General features: G+C 40.6%; 2 protein-coding genes across 3 annotated transcripts; both read left to right on the forward strand.

Moving 5' to 3' along the window:
- The first annotated feature begins 327 nt into the window (after nucleotides 1-327).
- Nucleotides 328-10644, forward strand: LOC105082453 (RNA/RNP complex-1-interacting phosphatase-like). Its single transcript, XM_074341491.1, has 7 exons — nucleotides 328-342; nucleotides 1449-1572; nucleotides 5105-5165; nucleotides 7361-7407; nucleotides 7664-7739; nucleotides 7968-8153; nucleotides 10099-10644. The coding sequence occupies exons 1-7, from the start codon at nucleotides 328-330 to the stop codon at nucleotides 10295-10297; spliced, it is 708 nt and encodes a 235-aa protein (XP_074197592.1). The 3' UTR covers nucleotides 10298-10644.
- Nucleotides 10645-14651: 4007 nt separating this feature from the next.
- Nucleotides 14652-21781, forward strand: LOC105078089 (EKC/KEOPS complex subunit TPRKB). Of its 2 annotated transcripts, XM_074341414.1 has the most exons (5): nucleotides 14652-14846; nucleotides 18436-18598; nucleotides 19447-19569; nucleotides 20920-21096; nucleotides 21625-21781. In XM_074341414.1, exons 2-5 carry the CDS (start codon nucleotides 18458-18460, stop codon nucleotides 21709-21711), a joined length of 528 nt encoding a protein of 175 aa, XP_074197515.1. In that variant the 5' UTR covers nucleotides 14652-14846; nucleotides 18436-18457; the 3' UTR covers nucleotides 21712-21781. The 2 variants fall into 2 exon arrangements, with proteins under 2 accessions (XP_074197515.1, XP_074197516.1); XM_074341415.1 differs by lacking the exon at nucleotides 14652-14846 and having other exon boundaries at nucleotides 14914-18598.
- Nucleotides 21782-26984: the final 5203 nt, after the last annotated feature.

Raw genomic sequence — 26984 nt, forward strand, 5'->3', positions numbered from 1 at the left:
GGGTCGGGCAGACGCTGTTAGCGTCCCCGCCGCTTGTACTGGTGCTGCCAGCACCGCCGCGAGTCCCGAACTGCGCGCGTCCCAGCGGCCGCACGCGGGAACCCGGGACGCCCCAGCTGCTCCCGCCTCCGCCGGAGGCCGCGCCCGCGGCCCGCCCGGGCAGCGGGGCCAGGACCCGCCCGTAGAGGGTGCTGAAGGGCCCGGGGCCTAGGTCTCTGAACTCTTACTTAATCGGTATGTTCGCCCTCCATGCCTCTCTCACTTTTTTTTCCCTCTTTGAATTATGTTTTTAAAAGAAACCAGGTAATTTGCCTCATCTAGATTTCGATGATCGCATTGCATGTATTGTTAACATATTCTTCAATGCTTTTATTTCCTGTAGATGGGTAGTTGGACCTGGAGACTTGATCAGAATGAAGCTTGAATTTTTATTTTTAATTTTTTGGGGGGGAGGGATACAGTTTCATAGGAGAGGACGTGTTCTTCCATGGAGACTTGATTGTCTCTTTCTGTGATACCAGCAGTCACTGATGATTGACACCTGCATCCACTAACTCATTTGGGGCTTCAAAAATTGGTGAATCCTGTTGTTCCTTTTTCCCTTATTAGCAGAATGTGTTTCTATCAAGAGAAGGTTCCCCTCATCAGCCGTTTGGCTGGCCGGTTATATGGAGGCGTGATTCTCCCCTTTTCTTAGAATAAAAATGATGAGTTGGCTTTCAGAATAATGTGTTGATTCTTAAATGTCCTCCAGGGGTGACCTGTTTGTTTATTTACATGTTTGTCTGTCTGTTTACTTAAGTAATTTTCTGCATTTCACTGTGAACTCCACTACAGCCAGTTTTCTAACTGAGTCCCCTGTCTTTGGCCAGTTGGAGCTTCTCAGTTTGGCTCCTGAGTCCTTTTGACATGACATGACATGACAGCTGCTTCTAGGCTTTTTCAGTGGTCAGAGCTAGGAAATGTGTTTATATGTTTGTTTTTAATGTAAAATACATCATAGGTTCATAATGATACTGCAGAGTTTCCACTTCACCTCATCTGTGTTTTACTGGTATCTACGTTCTCCCACCCCAGGAATACCAGTTCTCAACCAGCTCTGTTTCCCAGTTCAAATCTAAGTTCTTCTGACTGTGTTCTGCTTAGATCACAGCTGCTTTATGGCCCTTGGCATGTAAGATATTAGGCAGGACTGTTTACATGCATTCACTTACACGGACTCGGCTTTTCCTTCTGTGCGCCTAGTCACCTCCCATTCTGTAATTTTAATGGAAATCAAGTGATAGTTCCTGGGCAAAGCTGCTTTGAAAAAAATGACTCTTTTATCAGAATGACTGACATATTAAGTTTAATATAATCTCTTGGTTTGTTATTCTGCCTCCTCTAATTAATTTTTTATTCTTTCCCTATAAATGAAATAATATACATTTTCATGGTTTGCCTTCTAGGACTTACCAGGAACTGTTCCTTATTTAAAAATTTATACAGTTGGGCATCAGATACCTGATGATGGCACTATTTTTAAATTCAAATGTGCTGTTAATGGGTTTTTGAAAGAGAATAAAGATAATGGTGAGGTTTTTTTTTCTCCCTTATCTGACCTTTGGTGTGCATTTTGAATGGGGTTGTGGATTTTTAATATTTTTGATATTTCTGACATTAGGCCTGTTGTGTTTGATAACATTAAGGTGGAAATGTCATATGATGCTAATGGAAATAGGTGTTTTTCCTTTTTTGATTTCAAACCATTTGGTTTGGAAAGAGAAATAGGTACTGAACTGGTTTACTTACCTCTTTTTAAAACATTTGAATGAGAAATTTATAATAAAATAAAAATGTTCTTTTGTCCTATTTATTGGTTAAGAGTTGAGAGGTAGAAGAAAAAATTTAAGAATCTCTGCTTTTTAGCATATATAAAAGAGAAAACAGAAAGCAAAATTGTGGAGTGAGACAGACCCCTAGAAGCAAAACAAAACAGAGTGGACCAGGGGAGTGTAATCTTCATCATATGTGTTTAAGATAGTTCTGCTGGGTTGTTTTTTTTTTTTCCCCCACTTTGGGTGCCCGTGAGGAAGGACACTACAAACTCTTATTCTTCAGGCAGGAAGAACTTAAAAAGGCTGGTGTTTTCTTGTTCTGCTTCAAGATCTACCTTACTCTGTTGAAAGTAGATCTGAATAGCTTCTGAATTTTAAAGATCCCCTTGCCTTTTTCTGGCATCTAACTATCAGAAAGAAGGTGATATTTGCCATATTTTAAGATGGAGGAATCTTGTCTTTGGAAAGCCACTGATCCACAGGACAAAGTACTCATTTTGCCCTCTTTTTAAATTTAGCCTGAGGAGTGTACACTTTATTAAATAAACCTGATAGATAGTGCATATTCTGTGTGTATATAAAATGATATACATGTACACAAAACAGCGAGTAGGGGAGGCAGATAGAGGTGGAGGTGGGAAGATACGGGATAGGAGGTGAGAGAGGGACTAGAATTTTAAGATAAATTTTCAAACTGTAACCTGGTGGCCTAATGCAGGCACTAGCTCTTAAATATCTTAAGCCCTATTCACAGGTCTTCCCTGTACTTTTAAAACTTGGGAGGCTTGGCCTGGCCTGGGATAGCAGGGTGTCTACAGAGGAGGTAGATGATCTGATTTGTATTAACTGTAGTCGCAGAAACATTACCTCTTAGATGTTAGGGTGTAGCTGCAGGCTGCTCGCTTCTTCCAGGCTCCTTTGTGTGGAACCGTTACTCAGTGTTCTCTCTGCTCCGGGAGGGCCAGGAGATCCTTATGAGTGCGTGAGAACACGCCTGTAAGTCTTGATTGTTCCCACGTTGTACCGAGGCTGGCCCCCTGTTGGTCTTGTGCCTGCACTGGGCTGACTTCACTGTGCTCCCTGCCATAGCAGTCTCAGGACCTGGCTTATGATCCATTTTGGCTACCGCTGCTGGAGCCCCTCCCACAGATGCCAGGCTCACCGATGAAGGAAGAGGAGGACGCTACGCTGTCCACTCCCCAGCACTGGTAGTGACTCAGGAAATAAACTGAGTTAGTAAACCTCGTGAGCCTCTGAGGTTTGCTGCTAGGACACGGGGAGACAGAGGTGAATGGTAGTCTGTTCATTAGAAGCTTAGTTATCTAGGAAGATAAACATGTAGTAACTGTGTGTCACTGTGTGTTACTACATGTTTATCTGTGGGTTAATTATAATAAAAGGATTAAGTGCAGCAGGAAATTGGAGGCGAGACCGAGGAAGGCCTGACCGAGGAGGTAGCAGTTGAGCTGGGCTTGGGGGAAGAGGATTTTGCCAGAATGAGGACAGGACATCCCAGGTCTTGGGAAGAAGGCACAGGGCTTGAGCTTGTGCTGCGGAGGGGCAGCTCCGGTCTGCCTAGAGGGGAGTGGGAAAGGGCGAAGAATTCGTACGTTCATTTTCAGCACGTTTTTATATGACACCTTCTGAGTTGAAGGCACTGTGCTAGGAAGTAGGAACAGGACAAAGTTCTGCCCTTGCGTACTTTACATTCTAGCTGGGGAGAGAGAGAAATTAATAAGTAAATACACGGAGTGTCAAGTGGTGATACGTGCTTTGGATAATAAGTGAAATTTGAAAAGGTGAGGGAATGTGGTAGGTGATCAGGGAAGGCTTCTCTATTAAGATGTCATTTGAGCAGAGCCTTAAAGAAAGTTAGAAACCAAGCTATTGGGCATCTGGGGGGAAGGGGATTGCGAGGGTCTGCAGGTGGGAGGGAGTGTTCTAAAGCAGCGAGAACAGTAGGTGCAAAGTCCCTGAGGCACGACTGTGCTTGGCACGTTTGAGGAATAGTGAGGAGACCAGTATGGCTGGACAGGAGAGTGAGCGAGGTCAGAGCAGTAGAAAATGGGATCCGGGAGGTTGGCAGGGGACAGGAGGCAGGTGGCTCATGTAGGTCCTTGTTAAGTCATGGTTTGGACTTACAGTTCAGTTGGAGAGACAGATTGATAAAGAGGTCTAAATGCTGTGCTAAAACTTTGGGCTTCATTCTGTGCTAAATGAAGATTCTTAAGGAAGGGAGCAGCCCAGTCAAGTTTATATTTTAGAAAGATGACATCTCCCATATGGAGGAGCAGTCGAAATAGAAGAGATTAGAAGTAGGGAGGTAGTAATGAGTAATGCCTTCCTGCCAGGCACCATCTAGTCCTAGACATAAATTTTGCAGAAATCAACTACATGTTCTTTTTTATTCCTCATTTTTTTTTTAAATGAGGGACTGAGGAATACTATGACGTAGTTGGGAAAAGTTGAGACTCGATTCTGGTCTTTGTTCTGTTTGCCTGCGGTGCAGTTTGGACTTAGTCTCCATGTCTTACTTTCCATTGCCAAGTAAGAACAGGGCTGTTCACCCGAGAACTGGACAGGCACGTAGACCTGTGGTGTGTGAGGGGCAGCAAACGAGAGAAAGGGTGGAAGCGCTTTGGGAACTTAAGAATATTTCAGAAACCATTTGTTCTTTTTTAATATCAAGTATTAAAAGTGAAGGCAGGGGAGAGTAGAGCTCAGTGGTAGAGTGTGTGCGTAGCATGCATGAAGTCCTGGGTTCAATCCCCAGCACCTCCATTAAGAAATAAATAAATAAACCTAATTAATTCTCCTCCCCTCCAAAAAAAAATTTAGCAATAAAGGAATAAAATTTAAAAAAAAAAAGAAAGAAAAAATTTTTAAGTGAAGGCAATCCATTTGTTTCACTCAAAAACAAATGTCATTCTTCTTGCAGCCTGTTTTTCCCCCCACTTCCTTATTTCTATGGCCAAGTCAGTTCCTGTGGGGCATTCCATATTAAGACAAATGGGTTTGTTTCAGTTAGTGCCTGACCAGACCTTCTCCAGTTTATGCCATTGCATCTAATTGGAGGCTGTGCAAAATTTCCCAGAGACAATGAATTTTGGCTTTACATTAATTCTTTATAGTGTGTTCCTGCAGAAATACATTTTTTTTTCAGTTTGTCCTTTTCAAGATAGTGGTATTGTTGTGGTAACTAATAAATGCTATTCTTCAGGAAATTATATAACTTGTTTTTAGTGTATGCACTTCACTCATTTAATTCCATATTGCCTGTTTTGTAGACAGACTTATTGGTGTCCACTGTACCCATGGTTTGAACAGGACTGGCTACCTCATCTGCAGGTGAGTTGCCAACCCCAAGAGGCAGATCATGTTTAAATTGCCTTGTTTACAGTAGTAATGTAAGCTAATGTAAGCTGAATACAAAAAATGCAATCAATATAGAAATATATGAAGAAAAAAGTCATCCTGCCCCCACTCATATATTACCACCAGTAACAATTTAGCACATACTTTTTTCAGACTTAAAAAATACAAATATAATCTGCAGGGGATTGGTTCCAGGATGCCTGCTTCCCCCTCATGGATGCTAAAGTCCTCAGACATTCAGATCCCTTCTGTAAAATTGTATAGTCTAGTCGGTGATTTGATGGTGTAATACTTAGGACATTCTGGTTCATAATTTAATACATGGTGGACATCTTTCTATAAAAATATTTGGAGGCCTTGTTCTCTTTTAAAGGCTGCATGTTTCCTTTGCTTACCAATGAATATAACGTTTGAAAGTTTTTAATATTTTAAAACATTAAAGTAATGAACATTCCTATGTGAGCATCTTTGAATAGATATGCTATTGTCTCGGATAACTTCACTCAGAATAGAACTTTTGAATCAAAGAATTTACACCCTTATGCTTTTTGTGGCTGTTGGTACACCGTATCAATTTATGTTTGTTCATTCAGAAAATATGTATTGAGCATCTGTTACGTTTAAGCACAGTGCTGGGTGCTGGCAAGAAGACTTGTGAAATTTTGTGAGCAAAGACTTGACCTGCCCTTTGTGAGTTCTGACAGTCTAGAGCGGGAATAGATATTCAAGAATCACACAAATGCACATAGAATTACGACTCTGACAAGAACCCAGGAGAGGGACACGGTACCTGTCAGAAATGCATATTAGCAGGACGGTTTGACCTCATCCTAGAGGTCAGAGGTATTTGGGGGGATGTTTGACATCTGACATCTGGTGGAGGAGTCGGTATTTACCAGATAGGGACATTGGAGAGAGATCTCTGGGCATAAGGAACAGCACGGGGCCCTGTAAGAGGAAGCACACGCTGCGAATGGAACTGGCCAGGAAGGCGGGGCTCTGGGGGATTGAGGGTGTCATTAAAAATGCAGCGGGAAGTGAGGATAGGAGCTGGATCATGCAGGCTTATGTTTCAGGTTTTAGACTGTATCTTAAGAGTTAAAGAAAACCATTGACCTTTTTATTATGGAGGATGAGCTTGTGGAACATAATCAAATTTGCATTTTCAACCTATCATTTTGCTACTGAGTGGAGAATACACTGCAGGGAGAAAAAAAAAATGGGAGAGCAAGGAAGCGAATTAGGAGACTTTTGTAGAAATCGGGTGTAAGGTGGCTTGGACCAGGGTGTGGCAGCCACTTGGGTGAAAGGATGTGGATGTATTCTAGAGAGAGTTAGGCAAAATTGTCAGGGCTTGGTGATGGGTGAGGAGGAAGCAGCTCTTGGTCATGGCGATCGCTAGCTTCTCCTGTGGTTGGTTAGATGGTGTTTTTTAGATATGATGTTGATATTTTTCCCAATTTGTCTTTTATTTGTTGGTTCTCAGTGCATACTCTGTCATACTGTCTCCTTTTTTTTAGTTTACAAAGCATTTTTTTTTAATTGAAGTAGAGTCAGTTATAATGTGTCAATTTCTGGGGTACAGCACAGTGTCCCAGTCATGCATATATGCACATATATTCGTTTTCATTTTTTTATTAAAGGTTATTACAAGATATTGAACATAGTTCCCTATGCTATACAGAAGAAACTTTTTTAAAAATCTATTTTTATATATAGTGGCTAACATTTGTAAATCTCAAACTCCTTAATTTATCTGTTCCTCCCCTTTCCCCTGTAACCACAAGATTGTTTACTAAGTCTGCGAGTCTGTTTGTGTTTAGTTTACAAAGCATTTTGATCAAAGCTGACTGCTGTCAGTTATCAGATACCTTTTTAACATCTGTCAGTTTGGTTCTGTATTTTATTCTCTTTCATTTATTAATTAAGTTGTTGTGTGAATATAAATAGTTATATTAATAGACTTTCTAGAGTTGAGTCGTTCTTGCATCCTTGGCATAAAGCCTTTTTGTCGTCATGGTGTATCAGTCCTTAATAATCATTGATTAGATGTGCTGATATTTTCTTAAAATTTTTATATCTATATAAAGTAAAATTGGACCTTTTTTGCAAAAATTTGATTTTTTTCTTTTTATTTACAAATGACTCAAATTATGTTGTTTTGTTAGATACTTGATTGATGTAGAAGGCATGAGGCCAGATGACGCAATTGAATGTAAGTATGAGGGTGTCACTATTATTCCCTTTTTATAAAACTTGAAGGTAGAAATGTAGATGGATTTCTCAAATTTTGGAAAAAAAGAAAGTTTGTAATTCATTTGTTCTGACCTTTTACCAAAAGTCTCTGTATCTGGAAATAGCGAGATATAACAGCCTGACTAATCAGTTGGTGGATTTCAGCTTTGATCTGCTTTCGCTGGGAGAGGTTTGCTTTTTGTACAGTTATTTCTAACAGTTCATCCACTCCTCAGTATTCAATAGGTGCCGAGGACATTGCTTAGAAAGACAAAACTACATTGAAGACCTTCGAAATGGTCCCATGAGAAAGTAAGTCGCATTTTATGCATGGTAGCTGTGGTCAGGGAGATGTAGCTTTGTATCATTTAAGTTGCATGTAACCATTCTTCTTGTAGTTTGTTCACTTGCTCTGGGAAACCTGAACAAATAGGAATGGGGGGAGGACAGGATTGTTACTTTCATGGGCCAAAATGTAGTCACTAAATTGACTGCTAAATTTGGAAACCAGTAATATTGTGTGGAAACACTCTCTTTGAGGAATCAAGATTCCAGTATATCCAGATCAAGTGGTTTTGAAGACTCAGCACATATGATGGGACCAGTCCACACCACTTACAGGTCTGTTAACCAAGGACCTAGGTATAACCTCCACTGGACCCAAGGTTACCCACCACCTTCTCGGCATTTCTACACCAAGACCCAGGATTTTCAGCAGTCAGTAAGGTATCTCTGCTTTCCTTGTTTCTAGAATTGAAATAGAAATTAATATTATAAACTAAACAAATACATTATGATAATAGTGAAGAATTAGTGTTTCCTTGCTGATCAGTGTCAACCAAGAGGTACCATTTGCTACATATTTTGCATTTAGGGCTGGAAAATCAAGTATAGGACAGAGAATATGGACTTTTCAGAGGCAACTGGGAAAAGGACTTAGAAATTTGTATGGATTATTGAGCTTGGTCTAAGCCAGCAATCTGACGCGCTCACCGGAAGTGAGCTCGTATTCTTAGGCTACGATAGTAATGGTATAGTTTTCAGAATAAGGAAGGTTGTTATTTAAGGGTAAACACAAATTGTAGGGAAAGCAGTAAAATTTCAGTAGAGAAATGTGTAAAGGAGTTGAACACATAAATCACATAAAGCTCAGTACAGTTAAACTAGCAAGGTACTATTCTTTGCCTGTTAATTTAGCAACTGTTTCTGATAAGACAGCCCAGGGTAGTGGCTGTCAGGTTGGACCTGCATTTGCATCCTGGCTCTGCTCTTCACCCTCTGTGTGATCTTGGGTAAGATCTCTAAATTTCTATTTTCTCATCAGTCAGATGGAAACTTTAATAACATTATATGTAAAAATTTTATCAATATATAGCTTGGGATTGTTGTTGTAAATTGCATTGTAAACTTTTAACTTTCAAAAAGATGTTGGCATTTTTATTGTTTTGGGGGGAGGGTAGGTAATTAGGTTTGTTCATTCATTCATTCATTCATTCATTCATTCATTCATTTTAACAGAGTTACTGGGATTGAACCCAGGACCTTGAGCGTGCTAATCACGCGCTCTACCGCTGAGCTCTACCCTCCCCCTGGCATTTTTAGAAGTTGTAAACATTTTAAAAAGATGGTGCTTGTGTTGCCAGTGGCACTGGAAATTGATATAGCTCCTTTGAAACATAACTGTCAGAGCCATAAACATGCTCATACACGGTATGAGCTCACATGCTCACACTATGTTGAGACTAAGCAAATCCTTCAAAATATGGGAAAAGCTACATTTAAATCATTCAGCACATTTCTCAAACTCCCTACTATGTATCAGACACTGGACTAGGTGCTCAGGATACAGTGGTATATGTTCTGAGACATTAATCCCAGCATGATTTACAGTAGTGGAAAAATTGGCAGCAGCTTGTATTTCTAACAGTGAAAAATAGCCAAGTAAATTATTATATCTATACTGTGATAATTTTATAAAGCCATTGAAATTGATAGCTCACTTACGATAAGTGAAAATAACAGGTTATGATTCAACAGTCAGAAAAGATACTAGGGAGAAATACACCAAAAGGAGGCGTGAACCAGTTTAATTAGATTAAGTAGGATGGAGGAGGGGGGCATGCTTACTTGTCAGATTTCCAGATTTGCTTTTGTATGATCATATTAGATTTTCCTGATCTTGCTTTTGAAACAATTAAATTTTAATTTTCCAAATTTGTTGTACATGCCATGGCTAGAATCTCTACATTTTATAATTGATTTATCTGTGTATTTATTTGTAAAGTGAAAGCAAATTTCTGTTTTCAGAAATAAATAGCTTCTGTTTCATATCATCCCTTCCAGACTTGGAAAGTATCTGATGAGAATAGTGCAGGCATTTATCTCTATAGGGAAAGGTGGAAAGACTTCTGGGAAACTACAGTGTGTCAGGGTGTTGTGGTGGGTAATTTAAATACATCATCTTAAATTTACCTTCAGAACAACGCAGGAAGATGGGAATTGTTATGAGCTCCATTTTATAAAGAACTAAGAAATCCAAAGATTAAGCAATTTTGCCTGCTAAAATCACACAGGTAGAAAACAGTAGAACCAGAGTGTCTATGTATTATTTTATAAAGCTTATATATTTTATTAAAGCTAAGAATAGTCCATTACTTTTGTTTTGTTTAAGAAGATTTTCACAGAATCAGAACATTTACCAGAGAGGCCATATTCCTCCTCCTGGTCCCCCTGGAGAGAAGTATTTTCAAAGGCGGTACTCTTGGAACGTAAAGCCAAATGCCAGTCCAGCAGCCCAGAACAGAAGGTTACGGTATCCTGGCAGTTACTGCAGACTACCCTACCCGGCCTACTGTGGATGGACGGAGTGACACAGACCTACCCTGGAGATCTGTCTGGAGACACAGGACTGAAGACAGCTGGAGGGACTTTTTATAAGATCAGGTCAAACGAGGTTTATAATCTATTTTATTGCTCCCTTAGGCATTCATGCTTAAGGGAAAATTGTGATACGCACTTCTTTGCTGGTAACTTTGCAGTATTTACAACAGTGAAGAAAATAATCTGTCATTCCAATTTTAAATTTTTTTAAAGGAAGATGACATTTTAGAATTAATAAAAGTAATAAAGAACTTCCCTCATAAATTATTTTTTAAAATTCTGTTTTCCTTTACTTTGTATTTCCTTCTTTTTTTTCCCATGTATTTCCTTCTGACTAGAGTTGTGCTATTGGTGTGTGTGTGCAGAAATGTTTGGGGTTTTTGTCATGTTCTATTGATCCAGTGATTAAGGATGTCCTTTTTCTCCCTGTAGCTGTTCAAGATTTCTATTAAAATCTACCTAGGAGACAGTCTCTTTAGAACCTAATCACTATTTGTAATTAGTTGTAGTGTTTTTGTGATTAGATAATTTCTTTCTTTCTGTTGTGGGATTTGACCAACTTCTTTTCACTGAATTATCAGATATGCCATCTAAGACAGGAATGGATCAACTTTTAGGGATTGATTGTCAACTGAGCAAGAGAGACTGATTGATAAACCTAAATGCTAAATGCTGGGTAATTTACTGGACAGGGTAATTGTTATCAGCTGGTAGAAGTATTCAGACAACCTGAAAACTTTTACAGGCTATAAAGGTTGCTTGATGAACAGAATAGGGTGCAACATTTAAAGCTTGGAATATCTGGGAAGACTCGCAGGGCTCCTTGTGTTACTCCTTCTGTGTCAAACACAACCTGCTGAAATCTGTCTCCACTTGCCTGTCACGGTGGAGTGGCACCTTGACCTTGACTTTCACTAAGTTGTCTCTTCTGGTTTACCTCTGGAACACACAGATGGATCACTTGGGAGGTGTTCATTAGTTTTAGTTGCAGAGGAAGCCAGAAACCTTTGTTTGCTCAAGGAAGTGTCTGACCATCATGACATCATAAGCCTTGGTAGGTATTTGATGAGTACTTGGGCAAATTGGCTTCATTTTCTTTTAAGCCTCTTGATTTTGAAGGTTTGTATTGTAGAAAGTCAGATGCTACATGTGTTACTTTCTCTGCTTTCTTTTGTATGTGAACATCATGTGGAACCTGACCCTAAGGAGGTGCCCTAACTCAGCCACTCCCTGCTCTGTATCTGATGAGCTCAACTTGTTACCCTTCATCTAAGTGATGGCTCAGAAAGTTCTTTTCTGCCCGCCACATTTAACAGAGATACAAGAGTTCTTCTTGCTAAAAGGGCTGCTCTTGTGGAATTGTTCCCTAGGATACATCATGAATGCTCACTTGGAAAGAAGTTGGAGCAGACAACGGGTGAGGCCAAAAAAAGAACAATCAGGGTCAAGTACGGGAATCTAGCTAATCTGATAGTTTTAAGGAGTTTCTTGGCAAGAAGTCCCTGAGGAGGACACTGCCAGTAGAAGCATCATCACAAAAGCACTGCCACCTTCAAGAACCTTCTTTGATCCTTTTGTCCTCTCTGTCCCTTCTCATGTCAGTTATCAGCATGGCTTGTTGAAAACCAGTCTGCTTTCGCTACTTCGTGTCTCATTTATTCTTCAACACACTATGGTTCTGGCTTCTCACATCGCACCATAGAAAGTCCTCTGGCTAAAGGGACCAGGAACACTCTTTTGTAAAGGTCTTCAGTGGTTTATTTATCTTTTAAAATGTTTATTTTTATTAAAAAAAAACATATACAGGTAGCTTAACATTCAAATACTTCTACTGAGATTGCTGTGAGAGTAGTCTTCCCATCAGCACCCTGCCCTCCCCTGACTGTCACTCCCCAGATGCAAGCACTTGAAGTATTTTTTGCATTAGCTTCTAATATTTGCCTCCATATTTAAGTACTGTGCTTATATTGCCACTGCTTGATGTTTCCGGTTTTAATGTTATCTGTTGACTTCCTGCTGTGGAGGATGAGGACTTAGCTCATTCACATCCTCTTTCCCCCATCATCTTTTCAGTATAGCTGTTTCCCAACTTTCGGTTAAATCAGTATTCTAAGTTCACGTTATCTGCTAGGTAAATGTCATTCACCTCTGAGCCATGGCGTACCATGATGATGTTTCCTCTCTTAACCACTTTCGTCCCCTTCGTTTTTGCCTTTTTTTTTTTTTCTTTGCATCTTTTCCTATGGACCCATCACTAATTCATCCTCCAAATCTCCAACACCTCTGTAACATTTCTCCTAACATGGATAGGATAAACACATCAGATTCTTTTTTGCTTGAAATCTTTCCCGGAGGCCTCTTGACCTACTCCAGGCTGGGCACTGTATTAGTTTGCCAGGGCTGCTTAAAAAAGGACCACAGGCTGGGCGGCCTAAACGACAGGTAGTATTTTCTCACGGTTCTGGAAGCCGGAAGTCCGAGATTAAGGTGCTGGCAGGGCTAGTTTCTTCGGAGGCCTCTCTCCTTGACCTGTTTAGATGGTTGCCTTCTCCCGTGGTCTCCACATGGTCTTCCCTCTGTGTCTGTGTCCAGGTTTCCTCTTATAAGCTCACCAGTCATATTGCACTAGTGCCCACCCTAATGACCTCATTCAAACTTAACCTCTTTCAAGACCCTATCTGCAAACACAGCCACATTTTGAAGCCCTGGTGCTTAGGACGACTTCAACATACGACTTTTGTCTGGACACAACTCAACCCATGGCAGTCACCCTGGTGGTTCTCCACACCTGCGGCATAGCTCTCCCCTGGGACTTCTCCTTGCCCTCGCCCTGGGCATTACTACGTCCCTCTGCTGTTTCCTGGATCCATAGCTGCTGCTTTCCCAGTTTACTGCCCTGTTTGGTGGAGAACATCCTCCCATAGTTTTCCAAGAAGGATTAATGGGATGTAAATCTTTTGAGGCTTTGGCATGTCTGAAAGGGGTTTATTTTATTCTTTTCCTGCACTGATAGTTTGACAGGCTATACACTTTTAAATGCATTTATACATTGTTTTCCATTGCTCATAGTTGCTGTTTGAAACCTTGAGCTATTCTGATTCCAGAACTTTGACTTGTGACCTGTAATTTTTTCTTTCTGAAAGCTTTAGGATTTTATCTCAGGTGTCCTGAAATTTCATAATATACCTTAGTGTGGGTATTTTTAAAATTCATAGTGCTAGATACTAAGTGAGGCCTTTCAGTCTGGCCTGAATGTGCATCGGTTTTGGAAAACTTTCTTTTCATCTTACCCTGTTTTCTTTTTGGGGAACTAGTAAGTTGACTATTGGATTTTCTGAAGTGTACCTCCAAGTTAATTGTGTTTTTTATTTTCCACTTTTAATCTCTTTCCCTTTTTTTTTTAAATCAGAATTGCCTCAGCTTTATTTTCTACTCTGTTAATTATTTAGGTTTTCTGCTGTATATTATATACATGTTTTTCTGCTATATATTTTTTAATTTCTAAGAGTTAGCTCTTATTTCCTGAATGGCATTTTTTCCAGCATTCTTTTACGTATTTTTTAGTTAATGTATTATCTTTTCCTTCTCTAAGGTTACCGGTTTTTAAGTTTCTTCTGTTCTATCAGCTGTTTTTGTTTTTAATTTTTATCTTTTCCTGTTTGTTGATGCCTCTCTCCTGTTAGATGTGATCTTGAAATATCTGGTGGCCTTTGCCTGTCTTTTTGTACTTAAGATTAAGGCAGTCAAAGCTGAAAATCCAACAGTCGATTTATTTTGTATATATGTATTCCCACTGTGCTCAAGCCACACGGTTCTCTTTGCTCTTCCTTAAATAGGCTAGGGCCGTATCTGTCTCAGAGCCTTTGAATTCTTTGCTGCTCTCCCAAATACACAGAACTTGCTTCCAGACCTCCAGTCACTGTTCAAATGGCCCTTTTTGGTGAGATCTTTCTTAACCATCCTATTTAAAACAGTAATACCCATGGCCTGGCATTCCTTCTTTCCTCTGTTTTTTTCTCCGTAGCACATATCTATCCTACAGCTGTTTGTTATTTACCTGTTTTTGTGTAAAGAGAAAAAGTACTGACCAAGACGAGCCCCGACCATACAGAACGTGGGAAACAATTCTCTACGTAATCCTCTCATCCTGTTCAGAGGCTTGCCTCCTCCTCTGGAGGCTGATACGCTCCGGGATGACGCCGAATCTCGGGCAGCGGAGACGTACGTAGAGCTCTCCCGGGCCAGTACCTTCCCGGGGAGAAACGGGGCGTCTCGTCCACGGCTGGCTGGCTTGAGGACGGGGCGGCACTCGCAGCTTCGGGCCGGGCCGCCTCCCCGGCGGAAGTGGCGGGCGGAGCCGGGCTCTCCTTCCAGCCGCTGACGGGACTCACGCGGGGGGAGCAGGGTGGGCAGGGCGGCGGCGGAGACCCTTCCTCCGCAGGGGACGCGGAAAGACGCGGCGGCTCCGGCCGAACCCCCGGAAGTCGAAGCCCTTGCTTCCGAGGGGACGGCTTCGTGGGACGGACCGGGGACGCGGCGGTGAGTCCCCCCGGCGCGCTGGCGGGCCGGGCCGGGAGCCCCGGGCCTGGCGTCCGTGGCCCTGATTTCCCAGTCCTGCCTGTGGCTCCCCGCGCCCTTGTTTCTCCCGCGCGCCCTCGGCCCGGCCCCGGGAGCGCAGCCGGACAGGGGCCGACTCTCCCTTCTTGGGGGGGGGGGGGGTGTACAGTCCAGCGGCGGTTCCTCATCCCGATCAGCCCGCGCTCACCAAAGTGGTGACAAGGGCTGAGAAGGCGCTCGGAGAACAGGGAGCTAGTCCTGCGGCTCTGGGCGCGCTGCTAAATGGACTCTTAGGGGCGAGCGGAGGGAGGGGAGATTGAGTCGGGAGAACTGGCTGTCCCCCGGAGTCGGAGACGAGGGGGAAGTTGGGAGGCTGGAAGCTGAACAGGCCTTTGCGGCGGTGGCGGGAGGAGCGCGGTCTGGGGGCGGGTGCGCTAGGCAGCAGGAGAGGGAGGCAGGGCCCGGGTCCTACTTTGGAACGCCTTGACTTAAAGGGGCTTTATCGTAAGAGCAGCAGAAGGGAAATTTTGGTTTACATTTTGAAGGGATTACTGTGACCCCCAGGTGGAGGCTGGATGATAGAAGGGCAGGAATTGTTACGGAACAAAAGTTCTGTGCCCCAGGCACAGTGAGGCCAAATAACTGGAAAGGAGTTTGGAGCAGAGAGTGATTTATTGCAGGGCCAAGCAAGAAGGGGTGGCTCATGCCTGAAAAACCTGAACTTCCTGGTGGCTTTTGTAAAGAAGTTTATAAGTTTTTAAAGGCAAAATTTGGGATGAGGGCTGCAGGGTGTGTGACTTTCTTCTGATTGGCAGGTGATGAGGTAATGTGGCAGCGTTCTGGGAATCAGGTGTTCAGCCTTCAGTTGCCTTCCTCCACCTGGGTCAGGGTCTTAGTTCCTGCAGAAGAACTCATGGGCATTGTTGTGTATATCCCTTGAGGAAAAACCAGGACCCTGCCCCAAGGCTGCACTGTTGTTTCTCGAGGGTTTCTGCCCGTACATTCTCTCCTTTCCCTGATTAGCAACTGTTTGAATCTGCCGTTTGGAACACAGGGAAGGTCAGGGAGGCTGAATGAAGCGTATTTCCTACAAACAAGGAAAGGGGGGCACAGAAAATATTTGTACCAGGGAGGACCCCCAGAGTCCTCTGTTTCCTTTTGAGGCAACCACTTCTAAGAGGTCACAGCTGTAGATGAGAGGTGGTGGCCTACAGTGGTGGCAGTGGGTATGGGAGAGAAGTGCACTGGTCAAAAAGATATTTAAAAATTGACAAGACTTTTGGAGTAGATATGGGATTTCAGTCAAAGGTATCAAATGATGATACTAAGTTCCAGGCCTAAGTGAGTGGATAATAGAGACCAAAACCAAACTATTTTGACGTTTGCTAGGGGTCCTTTTTCCCTTAGTGTAAAACCCACAAACATTTTTTTCCTCCCTGATTATATGTATGCATTTCTTTGTGTGTGCTCTGCTGGGGAGAGCAGCAGGCCGATGTTGTGAGTGGTAAAAGAATTTACCAAAGACAAAGGAAAGTTTAAGAAACAAAGGAAAAGTTTAAAAGTATGTAAGTTTTAAAAGTTGAAGCTCTAAACTGTTCTTAGTACCTATATGTGAATGAACAGTACATATATGTAGATTTTAAAATGGTTTTATCTCAGTGAGTTGCTCTTCCTGGAATAAACATTGTGGAAGGAAAGAAGGAAGGAAAGAAGGAAAGAAAAGGTTTAATAGATACACTGCTACAGGCAGCAGCGGGCCACACAGACTAGAGGTGCCTGTGTGAACACCCAGGGTGGGCTGCTGAGGTCTTTTATGGGATGGGGTTGGTGAACAGAGAGGGCTGGGCTGCGGGATCAGCTCATGCACAGGTTTTTGATTGGTTATGGGTGAGGGTCCATGAAGAGCCAATAAGGAGGAACCATGGGCAGAGACAAGTCAGCCTGCGCTATTATGAGGCTAGCCATTTCCCAGGACTATTGATTCTGCTACGGGAAACACGTGTCAGAAAAGGGTGCACTTTGGTTTTTTTTTTTCCTGAGGGATTGCAGGTGGACATCTGAGAGCCCAAGAGTGGGGGTCTCAGGGCCTTGGCAGACATCAGTTGGCACCATATGCTTACTGTAGAAAATTTAGAACATACACACAACAATATTTTTTATAGAGGACAATAAAAGTTACCTACAATTTTACTGCCCAAAACGGCCACATTTTGGTGTGCTTCCTTCATTTTTTGTGTGTGTGTGTGCATCTGTTTGTATAATTGGGTATACATTCTATCTTTGTAATTTTTATGTATTTTATGTAATATCTATTTACATATCTGTATAATTTTTAATAAATTATGTATACTTTTTTGTGTGATTGGGTATGTTATCTTTTTTCCATTGGGCATTACTGTGACAATAAAGACTGAATTGCTGTGAGCCAGGACATTATTCACAAATATTCTTTTTTTTCCCCCCTGATTGTAACAGAAAAGGTCCGATGTAATTCCAGCAAGTCAAAGATAATTTTTTGTTGTATTTCCTTTCAATATTTTTTCTTTTTGTGTACCTTTTTAAAAATCCACAATTTATGCCACATTTTGTGTTTTGTTTTCCAATCAAATGTTCTACCTTAATAATGTTATTAATTGCTATTTTTACACATCGTTAACTGCTCCTCAAGACTCCAGTTTTTAGTGGTTGTTCAGTAATAACCAAACCTACTAGTTAGGTGAGTTGTTTTCAGCTTTTTACTGTTAGGATGACGAGGACATCTTATTACATAAATCTCCAGGTTGCCGATTTATTCCTTGAGAAAAATGCTAGAAATGGAAACTGCTAGGTAAAAAGATTAAAATGAACCTATCAAATTGTCTTACCCAAGTCTCTCATTAAGGCTTTGATTGAAATTGTTTTTAAGATCAAATTTTTGCAGTGCTTCATTTTTCCATTTGAGGATGTGATTATGTCTTTCTGGTTATTTAAGTTGTCTTTTATGCTTCTTTTGTGTCTTTGTATACACCCTGTCCTTTTCTTGTTAAATTTATGTTTGTAAAGGGCCAGTATTATTGTTTAAGAATTGTACCCTCTCTGCTTAAATTCCCATGTGTGAAATGAATAGCTTTGAGTCAAGTTGTACTTTATTCTATTAAGATTGTTTTTTCCCTTTATATTTGCGTCTGGGTGCTGCTAGTGTCTAAACAGAATGGTGAGATCAGGAAGCTGGAAAGGCTAAGTTGGAGTGAGGTTTCATCACTGCCGTAAGTAACCCGTGGTCTAAAAACCTGTCAGTGTTCTGCTCCTCGCTGTCTCTTGGAGCCCCTCATCCTTGCACCAGAGCCTGCCTTGTCTGCACAACCAGGGGGCCAGGCGGCAATCTTGAGCCTTTCCCAGGAATGGGAAGGAAGCTAGGAACTGCTCAGCAGGGTTAGGAAGACAGTATCTCATGAGGATGCCAAATGTGCTGTTGGATGGATTCTTCTAGTTTAAGAGCTCTCCGTCTTATTATTAAAGTTATTTTAACTTACTCGTTAGTAAGGATATTTGTTTATTATGATTTACAATGTTGTCTTTTGGTCTCGTGCAGTTGCATCCTGCTTACCTAGGAAATGCAGCTAACACATCACCTGGACCTATTTCCTGAATACAGAGTGACCCTTCTGTTATTTAAAGATGTAAAAAATGCTGGAGACTTGAGAAAAAAGGCCATGGAAGGTGCCATTGATGGCTCATTAATAAACCCTACAGTGGTAAGTACTCGTGGGGATGCGTGAGCTCTACGGAGAGATTAGGACTATGATAACTTTGTTATGGGTGATGATGTTACAGGTTAGCCTAAGGTGGTTGTCTTGATAGCCTGAGATTCAAGGGCAAGGCCCTGCCCTAGGAGATGTGAGAGGCGGTCTGGCGCTGGTGTGATGGCAGATGCTGGGTCTCTGTCTTCTCATCTGAGCTAGGATGTAAAGTAGGCATCGCATAATGGTTACGAGCACACGCTGTACAACCACTTACCAGGACTTGTCCCAGACATGCCACTTACTAGGACTTTGAGCGAGTGGTAGCCAACCTTTATCCAGTGCTGCTTTGGTTCCTAGTATTGTTCTAAGTTCCGTACAGACTCTGCTAATTCACTTAATCTTCACAACAACCCTATGAAGGAAGTGCTGTGATTATCTGCATCCACCAGATAGAGCACTAAGGAATTTGCCCAAGTTCCCTGGGTGGTAAGTGACAGAGCTGGGATCCAGCCCCTTTCTTTGCCTTGGTTCCCTCACCTGTGGCACGTGAGTAATGACATGGATATCCTAGGTGGTTTTGAGAACTACAGAAAATGGAGGCAAAATGTTTAGAATGTGACCTTTCCCATAATAATAGCTCTCAGTAAGTGTACTTTGAAAATGTTTTTACTATTTATCTAAGTTGCTTGCAGCTTTAAAATTCTATGATTTTCTGAACACCCAGGCCCTTGAGATTTTGAAAATATCACAGGAATTGTAATGAAGTGAAACAGACTGGCACTGGAGTTACCTTGATAGGGCATAAGTCTTTTGAGGACTCCAGACTGTCTGTGTGTAATTCTTTTTGTTCTCTTTGGTAGATTGTGGATCCATTTCAGATACTTGTGGCAGCAAACAAAGCAGTTCACCTCTACAAACTGGGAAAAATGAAGACAAGAACTCTGTCTACTGAAATTATTTTCAATCTTTCCCCAACTAACAATGTAATTAATATGGAATTTACTTCCTATCTGTTGACCTTGGCATGATCGCCTGTGTGTTGCTCAGCATTGGGTTGGAGCCTGTTCTTAGTAACAAACCAAAATAATAGTGAAGAGAGCTCTGGATGGAGAGTTGAGGCTTAGCACTGCCTCTTACTAGACAAATAAGCTTTGGAGTCACTTCACATATGAGTAAACAAAAGTTGAGCTAAATTTGGTGTAGGTAGTTTTGTTTGTCCTTCTTAGCATATAGTCAGGAAGCTCACTCTAAGTGGCATGTAAATCTGAATGATAAAAGTCAGGCATGGATATTTGCCTGTTATCATGTATATGTTTCATTCTCCTGATAAAGTCTTTAAAGGTAGAATCCATGTCTTTTCCAAATACCAGAGGCCTCATGCCTGGAACACCCCTGAACACAGGCTCACTCACACAGCCAGTGTGTAGGAAGAGTTTGTGGTTTGAGATACTGTTAGTAATCAGAGATACTGAGCTAAAAACATTCCACCTGGGGCATGTAAATAAAACACCAAAACCTGTAATTTTGCTGATGAAGTGTTAATATTACTACTACTATTAATATAACCAACTGCTAAATCATCAAGAGAAAAATTAGGAAACCCGTAGCATGGTGTAAAATACAGACGTTTGAAATGTTTGTAAAAGGCATGGTCCTAGAATACCCCAGTGCCTGGGGGAAAATTTCTAGATAATATACTGTTTCTTTGAGATCATGGAAGTAATCCAAGAGAACGTGTGATTCATAAGCATCTGCTGAGCTCGTCCCTGTCCCAGTTTTAGGGGCAGAAGAAACAAGTATGTTCCTGAGGAAGGCAGATGAACAAGGCACAAGTTTAAATGCCCTGAGATAACTGACGTAATGGGAATGATAATGCAGATCTATGGTGGCGACAAAGCAGCAGTCCATTCTGTAAGGAGGAAGGCGGAAGGGAGTGACATTTGAACTGGACCTTGAAAGATGAGGGCACTCCAGGCAGAGGACAAAGTGTGAGCACAGGCCAAAAAGCATGAAATGACAGGATCCCCAGACAGCCCAGGCTGGCTGCAGGGCAGGAGTACGCAGCTCAGCGGTCACCTGGGTCCAAGGGAGGCGGTATTAGCGCTCCACGGCGAGAAGCCCGGCAGGGCCCGCGGGAGTGCGGCGCTGCCGTGAGTAGGGGGCGCTCTGGAGGCAGAGCTGGCGGATGTTGGGAAGGAACAGTTGAGAAAAACTACAGGCGGAGAGGGCCGTTAGGATATGAAAAACAAGAATCTGACCAGGAAGAGTGCAAATGGAGAGATGTTTCACATGTTGAAACTACTGGTTTTTAGTTTTCTTTTTTTTTCTGTTAGATTTCAGAGGCTCTGAAGAAATTTGGTATCTCGGCAAATGACACTTCAATTCTAATTACTTATATTGAAGAGGGAGAAAAACAAATAAATCAAGAAGACCTAGTATCTCAGGTGGAAGGTCATCAAGTTTCTCTGGAAAATCTCCCTGAAATAACAAATATTACAGAAGTGAAAAAGGTTTGTGAATCCACATTTTTAGAAAGAGCGTGATTAATGTGGAATAATACTGTTTGCTTATTGATCATCAATGCTTCTATTTTTTTCTTAGCTTTTAAGAAATATTAATTGAAATTACTTGAAAAATATAGATGCAAAGAATTGGAAGATGCAGGTTTTATGTAAGATAAATTAGAAACTTAGCTGATAAACACATTCTTTTAAAAAGAATAGATAACGTTAAATATCAAGCTTACATTATGTTTGACATGTAAAATAAATACAGTATGAAATTTATGACTAAACGTATGCTTTTAAAATTGGTACAGATTTGCCTCTGTGTTTATAGTTATCACCGCAACTGCAGTTAAAAGGGAACATTTGATATAAGTGACCAATTGCCATCTACTTTGCATACTTTAATCACATTGTGATTTCACATGATTATCCCAATAATTGAGAAATATTCCACATCTACATGTTTGTATAATGAAAATTAGTAGTGCATGAATATTTCAGCGTGTCATTATCTGTCTTTTATTTTTACAGATATATAAACTATCTTCACAAGAAGAAAGTATTGGGACATTACTGGATGGTATCATTTGTAGAATGTCAACAAAAGACGTTTTATGAAATGAAAAATATTAATAGTTTTCAGCATTTATTAAAAACATTGGTTATTTTTTCCAGATTATTACATTTATTATGTTTGTTGAAGAAATTTTTATTTATTTATTATATGTATCTTTTTTTAACTTAAGTATATTCAGTTTACAACATTGTATTAATATCTGGTGTACAGCATAGTGATTCAGTTACATATAAATATATATTCATTTTTATTACAGGTTATTACAAGATGTTGAATATAGTTCCCTGTGCTATACAGTAGGACCTTGCTGTTGATCTATTTTATATATAGTAGTTAGTATCTGCAAATCTCAAACTCCCAATTTATCCCTCCCCCCCATAATCATAAGTTTATTTTCAATGTTTGTGGGTCTGTTTCTGTTTTGTAAATAAGTTCATTTGTCTTTTTTTAAGATTCCACATGTAAGTTATATCATGTGGTATTTTTCCTTCTCTCTCTGGCTTACTTCACTTAGAATGACAATCTCCAGGCCCATCCATGTTGTTGCAAATGGCATTCTTTTTTATGGCTGAGTAGTATTCCACTGTATAAATATACCACAACTTCTTTATCCACTCATCTGTCAATGGACATTTATGTTGTTTCCATGTATGGCCATTTTCAATAATGCTGCCAGAAACATTGGGGTGCATGTATCTTTTCAAATTAAAGTTCCTTCTAGATATATGCCCAGGATTGGGATTGCTGGATCATACGGTAAGTCTATGTTTAGTCTTTTAAGGAATCTCCATACTGTTTTCTAGAACAGCTGCACCAAACTATATTCTCAACAGTGTAGGAAGGTTCCCTGTTCTCCACAGCCTCTCCAGCATTTATCATTTGTGGACTTTTGAATGATGGCCATTCTGACTGGTGTGAGGTGATACCTCACTGTAGTTTTGATTTGCGTTTCTCTGATAATTAGCGATACTGAGCATTTTTTCATGTGCCTATTGGCCATTTGTATGTCTTCACTGGAGAAGTGGTTGTTTAGGTCTTCTGCCCATTTTTAGACTGGGTTGCTTGCTTTTTTGTTGTTGTTACTGAGTTGTATGAGCTGGAAATACAACTTTGTATATTCTGGAAATTAAGCCCTTGTCAGTCTCATTGTCTGCAAATGGTTTCTCCCATTCTGTAGACTGTCTGTTTGTTTTCCTTATGGTTTCCTTTGCTGTCCAAAAGCTTTTAAGTTTACTTAGGTCCCATTTGTTTATTTTTGCTTTTATTTTCTGTTGCCCGGGTAGGCTGCCCTAGGAGAACACTGCTAAGATTGATATCAGATATTGTTTTGCCTATGTTTTTTTCTAAGAGGTTTATAGTGTCTTATGTTTACATCTTTAAGCTATTTTGAGTTTATTTTTGTGTATGGTGTGAGGGAGTGTTCTCATTTCATTGATTTACATGCTGCAGTCCACGTTGTAGAAAATTTTAAATCATAGAATGGTAACAAAGGAAAAAAACCACTCCCACTCCTGCCTCTTAATATTCTAAAGATAACCACTGTTACTATTATTTGTCACTGTCTTCTAGTCTTCAATTTCTGTTCAAATATATTTTATTTTTATCTAATTGGAATGGCTGCAAACATTTACTGGATGTCACATAAGGGCAACAGACACAAAATATGCTCAGCATCTCTAATTACTAGCAAAATGGAAATCAAAACTACAGTGAAGTATCACCTCATACCAGTCAGAAGGGCCATCATTTAAAAGTCTACAAAAAACAAATGCTGGAGAGGGTGGGGAAAAAAAAGGGAACCCTTTGACAGTGTTAGTGTAAATATAAATTGGTGCAGCCAGTATTGAGAATAGTACAGAGGTTTCTTAAAAAACTAAAAATAGAGTTACCATATGATCCAGCAATCCCACTCCTGGGTGCGTATCTGGAGAAAACTCTAATTCAGAAAGACACCATGTACCCTAGTGTTCACAGCAGCACTATTTACAATAGCCAAGACATGAAAGCAACCTAAATATTCATCGCCAGATGACTGGATAAAGAATTTGTGGTATGTGTGTACATGATGGAGTACTACTCAGCCATTAAAAAAGAATGAGATAATGCCATTTGCAGCAACATGGGTGGACCAAGGGATTATCATACTAAGTGAAGTAAGTCAGAAAGAGAAAGATAGATACCATATGACATCTCTTATATGTGGAATCTAAAATATGACACAAATGAACTATTTACAAAACAGAAGTAGACTCATAGACATAGAAAATAAATTTACGATTACTAAGGGAGTAGGTGGATAAATTAGAAGTTTGGGATTAGCAAATACAAACTACTATATACAAAACAAATAAACAACAAGGTCCTACTGTATCACACAGGGAACTATATTCAATATCCTGTAATAAACCACAGTGGAAAAGACTATGTATGTAAATGTATAGCTGAATCACTCTGCTGCACACCAGAAACTACACTACACTCAACTAAAAAGATAAAATTCAACTTAAAAAGATAAAGATCTATTGGGTATCTACAATATTCTAGGTTCCTGTCTTAATAACTTTATATCCACCTGTTCATATTCCTGCATTTCTGGCTACTCCAGCATTGCCCTACCAAGTCTCCTGGTTCCAAGTTTTTACGTGCAGGAATTCATTTAATTCTCACAGCATCATATGAAGCAGATACTGTTATTAACTAGATTAAACCCAAAGTTGCGATACACAGCACTGACAAAAGATAGGACAGAAATCACATGATCATCTCAATAGGTGTAGAAAAGGCATTTGATAGAATTCAGCACCCAACCCATTTATGATAAAAACTCGAACATATCTCAACATAATAAAAACTATTTATGGCAAACTCAACAGCCAACATAATACTCAATGGTGAAAAGTTGAAAGCCTTCCCACTAAAATCTGGAACAAGACAAGGATGCCCACTCTCACCACTTCTGTTCAACATAGTATTGGAAATCCTAGCCATAGCTATCAGACAAGAAAAAGAAAGAAAAGGGATCCAAACTGTCACTAAGACGAAGAGGTAAAATTGCCACTACATGGGGATGACATGATACTATATATAGAAAACCACAGAGGCTCCACACAAAAACTACTAGAGCTGATAAAAGAATTCAGCAAGGTAGCAGGATACGAGAGTAACATACAGAAATCAGTTGCATTTCTTTACACTAACAGTGAAATATCAGAAAAGTAAAAACAAATCCCTGTTAAAATCATATTAAGAAAAAATAAGCTTAGGAATAAACCTGACCAAGGAGATGAATTATACAGACACCTACAAAACACTGATTAAGGGAATTAAAGATGATTTATTTAAAGAAATGGAAAGATCCCATGCTCTTGGATTAGAAGAATTAATACTGTTAAAATGGCCATACTACCCAAAACAGTTCACAGATTTAATGTGATTCCTGTCGAATTACCCAGGAATTTTTTCACAGAACTAGGACAAATAATCCCAAAATTTATATGGAATCATGAAGACCCAGAATTGCCAAAGCAATACTGAGGAAAAGAACAAAGCTGGAGGTAGAACCCTCCCAGACTTCAGACAAACTACAGAACTACAGTAATCAGAACAGTGTGATACTGGCACAAAAACAGACATGGATCAGTGGAACAGAACAGAGAGCCCAGAAATAAACCACAGGCTTATGGTTAGTCTTCAACAAAGGAAGCAAGAACATGCAATGGAGGAAAGACAGTCTCTTCAAGTGGTGTTGGGAGAACTGGACAGCCACATGTACATCAATGAAGTTACAACAGTCCCTCACTCCATACACAAAAATAAACTCAAAACGGCTTAAAGACTTAAACATAGTACAGGACACCATGAATCTTGAGAACAGAAGCAAAACATTCTCAGACATAAATTGTACTCATATTTTCATAGATCAGTCTCCCAAACCCAAGGCAAAAGAAAAAGTAAAAATAAATGGGACCTAATTAAACTTAAGATTTGCACAGCAAAGGAAACCATAAAAACAGACAGACAACCTATGGAATGGAAAAAACATTTACAAATGATGCAACCGACAAGGGCTTAATTTCCAGAATACACAAACAGTTCATACAACTTAAAAAAACAAACAACCCAATCAAAAAATGGGCAGGAGACCTAAACAAGCAGTTCTCCCATGAAGACATATAAAAGGCCAATGGGCACATGAAAAAACGTTCAGTATCACTAATTAACAGAGAAATGCAGATCAAAACTACGATGAGGTATCACCTCACACCAGTCAGAATGGCCATCAGTAAAAAAGTCCACAAACGATAAATGCTGGAGAGGATGTGGAGAAAAGGGAGCCCTCCTGCACTGCTGGGAAGGTAGGTGGTGCAGCTGTTATGGAAAACAGTAAACAATCTTATGGTTCCCAGGGAAGGAGGGTGGGAAGGGATAAATTTGGGAGTTTCAGGTTTACAAATGTTAGCCGCTATATATAAAAATAGGTTTTAAAAAATGTTTTCTGCTGTATAGCACAGGGAACTACGTTCAATATATTGTAATAAACTTTAGTGAAAAAAATGAAAACAAATATATGTGTGTATGTGCATGACTGGTACATTGTGCTGTACACCAGACATTGATACACTGTAACTGATGGTACTTCAATTAAAAATAAAAAGTATGAGATTCCTCAACAGACTAAAAAGAGACTTACCATATGACCCAGCAATCCCATTCCTGGGCATGTATCCTGAGGGAACTCCAGTATGAAAAGATAGGTCCCCTAGGCTGGCTTTGGCCCTGGACCTCCCAGGACAGTCTGCGCTGCTCAACACCTGGGTCAGGTTCCTGTCACCTCTCCCATCTCGCTTCAGCCCTCTGAGCAATAATGTGCCTGGTTCCCCTCTACCCACCCACACCTTCATAATTAGTCCCTTTAATGAGCTATATCTATAAAATCAGCTCGAGTTACCCTAATTTGAGAGTTGGGACCCAATACTGTCTCCCTTTCTCAGAGAATGTGTTAAAAGGTTCAGTTGGACTAGAAAGATTTCTGTAGAGCTGGAATCATTGTCCTAGGATTTCTGAACATCTTGCCAAGGATGACCTGTCAGTCCGCTTTCCTTCCCCTTGAAATAATTTTCTTATTTCCCCTCACTCATCTCCTTTAAGTTATGAGTTCTCCGTGGAAGCCCAGGGCGCTGACCTGAGGCTGGCTATAGGGAGCCCTGATGAGAGGTCAGGGGAGATGTTCTGTCCAGGACATTTTCCTCCTCTTTCTGAGATTTCCAAACCACAGTGCCACCTGACTGCGTTCCATCTCACTGGCCCCTCTCTG

Source organism: Camelus bactrianus, chromosome 15 (genome assembly GCF_048773025.1).
Source record: "Camelus bactrianus isolate YW-2024 breed Bactrian camel chromosome 15, ASM4877302v1, whole genome shotgun sequence".
Lineage (NCBI taxonomy): Eukaryota > Metazoa > Chordata > Mammalia > Artiodactyla > Camelidae > Camelus > Camelus bactrianus.

Bases quoted from the DNA above. Each gene is read 5' to 3' on its own strand.
- LOC105082453 (XM_074341491.1), top strand. The intron at 7,408-7,663 runs GTAAGTATGAGG...TCCACTCCTCAG, and splicing joins GCCAGATGACGCAATTGAAT to TATTCAATAGGTGCCGAGGA. The intron at 7,740-7,967 runs GTAAGTCGCATT...ACTCTCTTTGAG, and splicing joins CGAAATGGTCCCATGAGAAA to GAATCAAGATTCCAGTATAT.
- LOC105078089 (XM_074341414.1), top strand. From the start codon at position 18,458: ATGCAGCTAACACATCACCTGGACCTATTTCCTGAATACAGAGTGACC. The intron at 18,599-19,446 runs GTAAGTACTCGT...TCTCTTTGGTAG, and splicing joins CATTAATAAACCCTACAGTG to ATTGTGGATCCATTTCAGAT. The intron at 19,570-20,919 runs GTAATTAATATG...TTTTTCTGTTAG, and splicing joins ATCTTTCCCCAACTAACAAT to ATTTCAGAGGCTCTGAAGAA.